Source organism: Natrix helvetica (genome assembly GCF_964273705.1).
Source record: "Natrix helvetica genome assembly, chromosome: 4".
Classification (NCBI taxonomy): domain Eukaryota; kingdom Metazoa; phylum Chordata; class Lepidosauria; order Squamata; family Natricidae; genus Natrix; species Natrix helvetica.
The window spans coordinates 95,443,279-95,455,323 of record NC_138550.1 but is presented as its reverse complement, the minus strand read 5'-3'; the positions used below and the strand labels follow the sequence as shown (position 1 = coordinate 95,455,323).

Sequence of the window (12,045 nt, the reverse complement as noted above, 5' to 3'; positions counted from 1 at the left end):
CAAAGTCAACGGGAAAGCGTGATTCACCTAACAACCGTGACAAGAAAAGTCATAAGATGGGGCAAGACTCACTTAATAATTGTCTTGCTTAGCGACATAAATTTTGGACTCAATTGCGGTCATACGTCGAGGACTGCCTACATAAGGTGATGTCCACTATACCTGTATAAGGTGAAATCCAGTGCAAATGATATAATGTCTTCTATGTGCTTGTATTGCTTCTTATGCGCGTCGTAGTATTAACATTTATCTACATAATTGGACTAACTTGAGGGTTGTCTCTTGAAGTGTAGACAAAATTTAACGCGTAAACTGTCCTTACCCAGTTTCCTTTCAACCTTCCTGAAGTGTCTCTTGTGCTTCCCTCTTTCCAGTTCCGAGATTGGCTTAAAGCAACGTATGGCGAAAACCCTTTGCAAGACAAGCAAGATGCCGAGGCTCTTTTGCAGAAGCACAAACTCCATGCAGCAGATCCTTACAAATACGCCTGGAAGGCCGTGGAATGATATCATTGCTACGGTGACAGCCGACCATTTATTGTAACGCTCAGGATATAGTCACAACTAAGCAGGGTAACTTGCGCTCACATCTTACTGCATGTGCCGAAAAAGGATTGCTTGGAAAGGAATAATTGAGGGGAGAGCAGAGGGGCTATTTGTGCTGTTATAATACACCTGCCTTTAAATATTTGAGGAGTGGGACTCCAGGACATGCACCTTGTTCTACTCGTGGTTGATCTCGCCTTCATTATGTGGAGGGCCTACTCTTTTCCCTGCGGTGTGAAAACAGCAGGCCGCACTCTCATGGCCAAATATATTTTCTGCAGATTCCTATTCTTCAGGCCGTCTGCAAAGTCAGGGTTTGGCACAGCTGCACTTTTCAAATTATGTAGGGTTTTTCTAAAGTGGGGGGGGACGTGTACCCCAGGGAGCGTCTTGTGCTGAACGGGAGTTCTGGTTTCGCTACAGCCAGGCCCACAGCAGCAGAAGTGCCCTGTTTAAAATAACAGCTCTGTTCTTCAGCAGTGAGAAAAATGTTGCATCCAAATTAAGCCAGGCTCTGATGGTGTATGCATGGCTGCTGCTCTCGTGCGAATATCTTCGTTTAGAAATGATTATTCAAAGAGGTTCCCACTCAAACGTCTGCTTGAATCGACTGATGGAAAAACATTACAGATAACGTTGCAGTCTTTATGGCCCTGGTGTTTGTCTCAGAGAAGCTGTTAACTGTTTCTTTAATCCTTTTAATACTTCAACAGTGGAGGACTATTGAAAGTATATTGGAATGTACAGACTATATTTAAAGATTAAGACAGAATTAATAATGGCTACTGTGCTATAATAATGTCAAAATTTCCCCCAATATACTACTGGCAAAAATATTTTATTGTATATTAAGTATCTTGATGGAAGTTTCATGTTTGACTGCTTTTCTCAGTGGAATATATTCAATAAAAGCTTCGGGGTGTTTTTTTTTTTAATGAAGTGTGATAATATGTCGCCACTTTTAGAGGTCACCAATAATTGTGGTAGAGAAAACGTTAAATGGTCAAACAGAAGAGAATGTTCTAAGTATTCTGCAAAGGCTGGAGTTTGTCTTCAATATGATTAAGTCTATGAATTATATCCCATACTAGAAGAGAAAAAAATACGTTCAGATCCATGCTAATCATTAGATCAGGGGTGTCAAACTCGATTTCATTGAAGGCCACATCAGGGTTGTGTTTGATCTCGGGGCTGGGTGAGTATGTTGGGGGCAACCCTCCCAGGCTCCATTTTCGTCTGCAATGGCCTCCTGCAGTGCTCTGCCAGCGAAAACGGGACTTGGGAAGGCTACCTCCCAAGCTGTTTTCACTGGCAGATGCACTGTGGGCCAGTAGTTTGCTGTTTCCAGGATATCAATCAATCAAATTCAATCAATCAAATTTTATTTGATTAGCCGCACCCTCTCCAGAAGGACTCGGGGCGACGTACAATTAAAACACATAAAATATACAAATATAAACAGTACATAAACATATACGTATACATGGAGGAGGTAAACAGATGAATAAAATAGACTTAAAATTTCAATTTAAAATCCCCTCAATTAAAATACAAAATACACAATTAAAAAACCCGTCAGGAGCGATATGATAAAACTATGGTTGAGCCAGGCCAGCTACTTGGAAGAGGTGGGTCTTGCGCTTTGCGCGTAAGGAGCGGAGGTCAGAGGTGGTCCTGATATCAGGGGGGAGGTCATTCCACAGGGCTGGGCCTGTCACAGAGAAGGCTCTGCTCCTAGGCGCCGCCCCCCGACACTAGCCCTGGGGGCTAGTTTTAAGCACCCTGCGGACCAGATCTGGCCCACAGGCCTTGTGTTTGACACCCCTGCATTACATCAAAGAATCTGTCATTCTTTCAATATCATTTGGATTCTATATTCACAGAAATTGTTCCATCCAATGGTGTTGAATTTTATATATTTGTTTAAAACATGTATGCTGCCCAACTTCAACAAAATATGAGTATCGAAAGCATAAAGTACTTTATACTTAAAGTATATGGTGAGCCAATGCACCATCATCCAATCAGAATACCAACATGATCCATGTCCCTATTCATGATATTAAGAGCCATGGGAGCGCAGTGGTTAGAATGTGGTACTGCAAGTTACTTCTGCTGACTGCCAACTGCCTGCAATTTGGCAGTTTGAATCTCACCAGGCTCAAGGTTGACTCGGCCTCCCATCCTTCCAAGGTCAGTAAAATGAGGACCCAGACTGTTGAGAGCAAGATGCTAACTTTGTAAACCGCTTAGAGAAGGCTGGAAAGCACTGTGAAGTGGTATATAAGTCTAAGAGCCAGGGCCTTTTAAAGGCTGTCGTGTTCTGCGTCAACTGAAGGTCAGGAGGAAGTTCATTCCACAAGAATGGAAGAAGATGAACTTTTTGCTAGTCAGCTAACTAAGGTATGTAGGAAGCACACCACAATAGTAATGGGAGATTTTAACTACCCTGACATCAACTGGGAAACAAACTCTGCACCAAGTGGAAGATCGAACAGGTTCCTAACAAACCTAGCAGACAACTTTGTTTTCCAAAAAGTAGAGAAGGAAACAAGGGGATCAGCCATACTGGACTTAATTCTCACTAACAGAGAGGAAATGATAGAAGGTGTTGAAGCCATAGGAACCCTGGGGGCAAGTGACCATGCAATATTGGAATTCAACATTATCCAAACACAAGTAGTAGAACAAAGTCAAACTAGAGTCTTGGACTTTAAGAAAGCTAATTTCAATAAACTTAGAGAGAGCTTGGGAAAAATTCCATGGATGAGAATCCTCGAGGGGAAAACAACTCAAGAAGCTTGGGAAATTTTGAAAAATGAGATTAGAAAAGCCCAGTCTAACACAATACCAATGAAGAAGAAAAACAACAGCTCCCAAAAGAAACCAGCATGGCTGCATAAACAACTATCTGACAAACTGAAAGACAAAAAAAGTAAGTATAAAAAGTGGAAGGAGGGGGACATAACTAAGGCAGAATATCAGCAAATAGCCCGAGCCTGTAAAGATGAAGTGAGGAAAGCTAAGGCTCACAATGAAGAAAGGCTTGCCACAAAAGTAAAAATTAACAAAAAAAGCTTCTTCCAACATGTTAAAAACAAAAAAAAAGTTAAGGAAACAATTGGTCCATTGCTAGGAGAAAGTGGCAAGAAGGTGACAAGCAACAGGGAGAAAGCAGAACTATTTAACTCATGTTTTGCATCTGTCTTTACACAAAGGGATAAAACAGTCCAACCTATCAAAAGCAGCACCACAAAATTAGGAACACAAATTGAAATAGGGAAGAAAATGGTAAGTGAGCACCTGTCTACCCTAGATGAGTTCAAATCACCAGGACCGGATGGATTACACCCCAGAGTTCTGAAGGAACTAGCAGACGAGATCTCAGAACCACTGAATTATATCTTTCAGAGATCCTGGAACACCGGGGAACTACCAGAGGACTGGAAAAGAGCTGATGTGGTTCCCATCTTCAAAAAAGGGAAAAAATTAGATCCAGGAAACTACAGACCTATCAGCCTAACCTCAATACCAGGAAAGATTCTGGAAAAAATAATCAAGCAACGAATTTGCGAACATCTAGAAGCAAACAAAGTAATAGCCAAAAGCCAACATGGATTTGTCAAAAACAGATCATGCCAGACTAATCTTATTGCATTCTTTGATAATGTGACAAAATTAGTGGACCAGAGGAATGCCGTTGATATAGTTTACTTGGACTTCAGTAAGGCTTTTGATAAGGTAGACCATAACCTACTACTAGATAAAGTAGAAGAATGTGGGTTAGACAGCATCACCACCAGATGGATTGGTAACTGGCTGACCAACCGCACTCAACGTGTAGTTCTCAATGGAACTGCATCTACATGGAGGGAAGTATGCAGTGGAGTACCCCAAGGCTCTGTTTTAGGCCCAGTACTCTTCAACATCTTCATCAATGATTTGGATGAGGGAATAAATGGGGAACTCATCAAATTTGCAGATGATACCAAGCTGGCAGGAATAGCCAACACTCCAGAAGATAGGCTTAAGATACAGAAGGATCTTGACAAACTTGAACATTGGGCACTATCTAATAAAATGAAATTCAATGGTGAAAAGAGTAAGGTTCTACATTTAGGCAACAAAAACGGAATGCACAGGTACAGTATAGGTGATACCATACTCAGCAGTAGTAACTGTGAAAGGGATCTTGGAGTCCTAGTGGACAACCATTTAAATATGAGCCAGCAGTGTGCAGCAGCTGCCAAAAAAGCCAACACAGTTCTAGGCTGCATCAACAGAGGGATAGAATCAAGATCACGTGAAGTGTTAATACCACTTTATAATGCCTTGGTAAGGCCACACTTGGAATACTGCATTCAGTTCTGGTCGCCACGATGTAAAAAAGATGTGGAGACTCTAGAAAGAGTGCAGAGAAGAGCAACAAAGATGATTAGGGGCCTGGAGTCTAAAACATATGAAGAACGGTTGCAGGAACTGGGTATGTTTAGCTTAAGAGAAAGAAGGACTAGGGGAGACATGATAGCATTATTCCAATATCTCAGAGGTTGCCACAAAGAAGAGGGAGTCAAACTATTCTCCAAAGCACCTGAGGGTAGAACAAGAAGCAATGGGTGGAAACTAATCAAGGAGAGAAGCAATTTAGAACTGAGGAGGAATTTCCTGACAGTGAGAACAATTAATCAGTGGAACAGCTTGCCTCCAGAAGTTGTGAATGCCCCAACACTGGAAGTCTTTAAGAAGATGTTGGATAGCTATTTGTCTGAAACGGTATAGGGTTTCCTGCCTAGGCAGGGGGTTGGACTAGAAGACCTCCAAGGTCCCTTCCAACTCTACTATTGTATTGTATTGTATTGTATTAAGATAGGGGCCACTATGCAACCTATTGGAGCATGTAGGGCAGGCAGATAGCCTGGGGACAGGTACATCCTGCAAATAACCTGGCCACATAGGGCTTTATATGCATTTTGCATTGCATCAGGAAGCCTATTGATAGTCAGTAGCTGGCCAAGTAATGCTGTCACATGGATTTAACTAGTCATGCTACTGCATTCTCAACAAATTGTAGCTTCCGAGTCTTCTTCAAAGACAGTCTCACATACAGTCATTGACTGAGATGAGTAATCATATAAAATAATGAATATTTAAAAAATAAGATCAACAAGAATCAGATCAAACTAGGTACTAGGCACATGAACAGAAGTGAGCTCTTCCCTTACTCCACCATCCACCTCCAGTGTAAAGTTCCCCCACTAGAATACAGCCAAGTTTGGAGACCCTTCCAGAAGTCTAAGAGGATGTGGGTGCATTTCACTTCTAGCAGCAAAGTTCCAAAAGTGGGGCGGGGGGACACACCAGAAAAGGCTCTTCTCCTAGACCCCGCTATCTGAAATTCCTCAGCCTTTTTTGAACTGAGTGGGACAGGCCAATCCCGCTGGGGTGATATAGTTCCTCAGGGTAACTTGATCCAATGCCGACTAGTGTTCTTCAACACTGATAATCCTATATCAAAAACAGCCCAACGAACAGGTTGGCGGGCCAGAGAAGCGATGTGAGATGAAACTACCCATTGTTCACATTTACCAGTTTTGCAGAAGACCTGTAGAAAATTTTACGATTAGAATTTCTTGAGAAAGCTCTGGATTTCCTATTTGGGCCACAATACTAATAATGTATACTAGTAATCAATACTAGTGATATGTTCTTTTTTTTTTTGTAAAGTATAGATTCAGCAGTGTCCACAGGAATATGAGAACAGTTCAGGGGTGAATAAACATTTGTGCTGATCACTGAATATTTTTCTTAAGAAGAAGGGACTTGAATGGAACAGAGCATCCTGAAGAATGGCATGCGGTAGTTATATGGGATGGTCTAGAGCCGAGGGAGTTCACTGTTCCTCAGATATCCGGGTGTGAGTCACTTGGTGTGAAATGGGGCCCAGGGAGGCAGTGGGGTTTGCTGATTGTATACTTGGCTCCTCGCTATACGTCAGCAGCCCTGCCCGAGCTCCTCGAGCTGATCTCGGAGACGGCGGTGGAGATCCCCAAACTTTTAGTTATGGGGGACTTCAACCTGCCGTCGACGGGAGCAGCATCCGAGGTAGCTCGGGAGTTCATGGCTTCCATGACAGCCATGGGCCTGACCCAACTAATTCAGGGCCCCACACACGAAGGTGGTCACACACTGGACCTTGTTTTTGTATCTGAGCAGTGGACGAGTGATCTGGGAATAGGGGATTTAGATATTACCCCCCTGTCATGGTCAGATCACTCATGTCTCCGGCTGGACTTCCCTGGCGCTACCCCCCACCGCGAGGAGGCAGAGCCAGTTCGTCCAAGCTGGTACCGCCCCAAGCACCTGATGGAACCAGATAGGTTCCAGACGGAGCTTGGGCCATTACCTGTAGCCCTGACCCGCGCTCGGTCGGTGGACCTAGTGGCCGCCTGGAATAGGGCGGCAGCTGGGGCCTTGGACCGGGTTGCAACTTTGCGACCTCTCCTACGGCAGCGACTCACCCGGGCACCTTGGTATACCGAGGAGCTCAGGGTGATGAAGCGCCATAGAAGACGTCTAGAGAGCAGGTGGAGGTCCTCACGCTCTGAGTCTGACCGAACACAGGTAAGAGCCTATTTACGGACCTACCTTGTGGCATTCAGAGCGGCCAAACGTAGACATTGCGCCGCTCTTATTGCGTCTGCGGATAACCGCCCTGCCGCCCTGTTTAGGGTGACCCGCTCCCTCTTGGTTCAGGAGACGCGGGGGGCACCCTTACAGGGAAGAGCAGAGGAGTTTGGAGAATATCTACAGAACAAAGTCGCTCAGATCCGAAGCGGATGGGCCCCCTCCAGTGGTCTGGACGGGCCGTCAACAGCGAGTCTTGTGAATCCACTCTGGGAGGAGTTTGACTCTGTTGCCCCCGAGGATTTGGACAGGTTGCGTGGATGGCTGTGACCCACCACATGTTCATTGGACCCGTGTCCCTCCTGGTTGGTACTGGCATCCTGGGAGGTGACACGAGGCTGGCTTCTGGGCCTGGTGAATGCCTCGTTGGGGGAGGGATCCTTACCAACTGCCTTGAAAGAGGCGGTGGTGAGGCCCTTACTCAAGAGGTCTTCGCTTGACCCAATGGAGCTAGCTAATTATCGTCCAGTCTCCAACCTTCCCTTTCTGGCGAAGGTTGTTGAGAATGTGGTGGCTCAGCAATTTCCACGTCACCTTGATGAATCCGACTATCTAGACCCATGCCAGTCCGGCTTCCGACCCGGACACAGCACAGAGACAGCCTTGGTCGCGTTGGTCGATGATCTCTGGAGGGCCAGAGATAGAGGTTATTCCTCTATCCTGGTCCTATTAGACCTCTCAGCGGCTTTTGATACCATCGACCATGGTATCCTACTGTGCCGGTTGGAGGGGATGGGAGTCGGATGCAATATGTGTTGACGGGGGGGCAGAGATCGACCCTGAGGCCACTCTCTTGTGGAGTGCCGCAGGGGTCGGTCCTCTCGCCCCTTCTGTTCAATGCATATGTGAAGCCGCTGGGCGAGATCATCCGTGGTTTTGGGGTTGAATACCATCTGTACGCTGACGACACTCAGCTGTACATTTCAACCCCGAGCCACCCCAATGAAGCTGTTGAAGTGATGCCCCGGTGTTTGGAAGCCATCGGGGTCTGGATGGGGGACAACAGACTCAAACTCAACCCCTCCAAGACTGAGTGGCTGTGGCTACCGGCGCCTCGGTTCAGCCAGCTGACCCCATCGCTGGCCATAGGGGGCGAGCAATTGCCCCCTGTGGAACGGGCGCGCAATTTGGGCGTCCTCCTAGATGCCCAGCTGTCAATGGATGACCATGTGGCAGCCGTGGCAAGGGGGGCGTTCCACCAGGTTCGCCTGGTGCGCCAATTGCGCCCCCTTCTGGATCGAGATGCCCTACGCACAGTCACTCATGCGCTGGTGACGTCTCGCCTAGATTACTGTAACGCTCTCTACATGGGGCTTCCCTTGGGACGCGCCCAGAGACTGCAGCTAGTCCAGAACGCGGCCGCGCGGGTTGTCATGGGGAGCTCTAGATACTCCCATGTAACACCACTCCTGCGCGAGCTGCACTGGCTACCTGTAGTTTTTCGGGTGCGTTTCAAGGTTCTGATTACCATCTTTAAAGCGCTCCATGGCACAGGACCTAGTTACTTGTGGGATCGCATCCTCCCACATACATCCCTGCGGCCAATCCGCTCTCACAGGGAGGGGCTTCTCCAGGTGCCGTCCACTAGGCAATGCCAGTGGGCAGCGCCAAGGAGTAGGGCCTTCTCTGTGATGGGCCCAACCCTCTGGAATGACCTCCCCCCCGATATCAGAACCACCACAGACTTCCGCTCCTTCCGACAAAAATTGAAGACTCACCTGTTTCGATTAGCTGGCCTGGCATAATTATAATTGTGACAACTGTTACCTCCTGGAAACATATTCTTACCTGGTTATTTATAGGGTACAGTTTTAAATTTAACTGATTTTAAGGTTTTTAGAACCATATTTATACTCTTCCGTACAGTTCTTTTAAATTTTTAACCTCCTCCTTATGTGTATTTATATCTGTATTTATATTTGTATTTAATACTTGTTATTTGTTGTGTGGACTGTACACCGCCCCGAGTCCTTTTTGGGAGAGGGGGCGGTCTAGAAATGCGAAGAAAATAAAATAAATAAAAATAAATGACTAGTTGCTGGATTTGTAATACAGTAGGATCAGTTTATCATGTGTCCCAGTTATTATTCCACTTACTGTGCCTCAAGATTCCAAGTACATATGGTAGCCCAATAAGACACATCAGAGTTGTTATTTTATGTCCCAAATGGGAAGGAGGACTGACCATAGGACCATCATAAGACAGCCAAGCAAATTCTGGCAGAATCAAATTTGAACAATTATAAACAGAAAAAGTCATTGCTGAGATATCTCTTTCAAGTTGGTTTTAGTAGTAGTAGTAGTAGTAGTAGTAGTAGTAGTAAGAGGAGGAGGAGGAGGAAGAGTTGTTTTTGATATATCCCGAACTTTATGTGGGCTGTTGATAAAGAAACTGCAACCCAACTCACTTGGAGAGATCTTGGTTTAGAAAGATTGAGAAATTGTGTGTTCAGGTTGATGTACACTAGTAGATTTTTGAACTTGAGGTGGTTATGATGTAGCATATAATTCTGACTAACCCACATTTTTCTTCAGCTGTACCCACGTGGAGTGAAAAATCACCCCCTGTATGATGATCAAATGAAAAACAAGTTAATGATTCAGCAGGAGTTGGGTCAGCAAGTCATTCAAGATATGTAGATGACAATGGTTAATGCCTTTGAGAAAGAACATGAGGGAAACTGAAAGATCACACTCATTGGTGGTCTAAGGCCTATGCTCACAAATTCCATGCTCTTCCTCCCTCAAGTCCTGTCACAGCCCGAAGTATTTCTAACTTTTGCCAGGCTTCATGCTGATGATTTAAAGTAAATTGATTTAAGTTTATTGCCAATGCTTCAGTGGATCTAAGGAACATTCCAAGATGAAAATGTATCATGCAGGCCTAAATTAACCCAGGTAACTGAAAATTACTTTTTATTCTTTCTGCTTTCTCCTTTTTTTAAACCCCCCCCCCTCACTACTAAAGTTCTTATTAATGAGCCTTCTACCTTCTACCAGTTTCACTACTGGTTCGCAAGCCGCATGCAATGATTGTATGTGTGCGTGCACTATTCAATGTAAATTGTTGTTCGCGCATTCGCAGAACAATTTACAGTGAACTGCGCATGCACGGTCACTAAAATACAAAATGGTGGTGGCCCAGCGGCACCGAGGGAACCAGTTCGGGGGTGTGGCAGGCCTGGGTTTCTGCCGGTTCGGCGACCCAGGCCTGAATTCCACTACCGATTTCGCCCAAACCGGTAGCAACCTACCTCTGGTCTATAGATGTAAAATTCCCCAAAATTCTTAAAATTGATTCTGAAAATTGGAAATTCTGATAATGCAAACATCTACCTGGTGGTTGCCCAGTTAAGGCTCTACTGGTTATTTAAGAGTACTTTGCTTTGTATTTGATAAGTACAGAATTCTTCTCTTAAAGCCATCTCAGATAGAACTTTTTAAAGGTTGGCTATTCTGATTCACAATTCCCATTATGCTCTTCAGAATTCATGCTGTATTGCACTTATTTAACTTTCCCAAACTGGTATTATTCAGGCATCTTGGATAGCAAGTCTTAGGGGCAATAGTTACCATGCTAGGTAATCACTCGCCTTTCCACAAATGAGAATGTCAGGATATGTGATTATCACTGATAAGATTTTTTTTTTTTTGCATGGGTGTGTTGCCTTCCCCTGAAAAAGCTTTGTAATCCCATCCAATGTATCTACCAATGGACTAGTAAAAAATGTTTTCCCATTATTTCCATGACTTGGACTAGAAGAGAAATCTACAAGAACCCTTGTTCACTTCTCCTGCTGAAAAAAGAAGAAAGTTCCACCATTTTACCCTTCCATTAGTGAAGAAAAAAAAATCTGAACTTTACTCTTAATCCTCTCTCTCAGCCTATAAGGGGAAAGGGGGAAAACACTTGCTAATTTCACTTCTTCCTAAATTTGGCTGTCAAAAGAGATTCACAATTCCCTGAGTGAACCCTTAGGGAAAAATAAAAATATCCAGCCTGTCCCTGCTATTGTTGTTAGTTGCAAAGTTGTGTCTGACCCATCATGGACAACATTCTTCCAGGCCTTCCTGTCCTCTATCATTCCCTGAAGCCCGTTTAATCTCACACCGACTGCTTTGGTGACTCCATCCAGCCACCTCATTCTCTGCCGTTCCCTTCTTCTTTTGCCCTCAATCTTTCCCAGCATTAGGCTCTTCTCCAGTGAGTCCTTCCTTCTCTTTAGGTGGCCAAAGTATTTGAGTTTCATCTTCAGAATCTGGCCTTTTAAAGAGCAGTCGGGGTGATCTCCTCTAGGACTGACCGGTTTGATCGCCTTGCAGTCCAAGGGACTCGCAGGAGTCTTCTCCAGCACCATAGTTCAAAGCAGTGGCGTAGCGTGGGGGGTGCAGGGGGGGCGGCCGCACCGGGCGCAACATCTGGGGGGGGCGCTCGCACTCGCAGCTCTGACGATGCCATAGGTCCCTTCTCCGATCCGGTTCAGCTTCTCGAACTCCTTGATGCTCCGGCATCTTCCCAGTTGGAAGGAGAGCTGGTGAGAAGGCCGTTTCTGCGGCTTGGGGGTGCGGGGTGGGTGGGTGGGAAGCAGCCGGTGTGTGTGTGTCGGGGTGGGCTGGGGGAGCAGCTCCTGCCTGGATACAGCACCGGCGCCCGGCAGGTGAGCGCGGACTACACACCCCAGCCCGCCCGGCCGCCGGGGGAGCGCGAAGGGCACCCTGGCAGTCGGAGTCCGCTCACCCGGTGTGCGGGAGGCACCGCGAAGAAGCCGCTGTGCAGCCGCTTCAGGCGCAGAGGCTCGGGCTCTTGCTCCGCCAT

General features: G+C 45.8%; 1 protein-coding gene across 2 annotated transcripts in view; it reads left to right on the top strand.

Moving 5' to 3' along the window:
• DUSP22 (dual specificity phosphatase 22) overlaps positions 1-1,478 on the top strand; it is a 43,768-nt gene extending 42,290 nt beyond the window's left edge. For both annotated transcript variants that reach the window (XM_081952533.1, XM_081952532.1), the window contains one exon: positions 375-1,478. In XM_081952533.1, coding sequence (XP_081808659.1) covers positions 375-506 — 132 coding nt within the window. In that variant the 3' untranslated portion in view covers positions 507-1,478. The remainder of the gene's footprint in view (positions 1-374) is intronic.
• Positions 1,479-12,045: the final 10,567 nt, after the last annotated feature.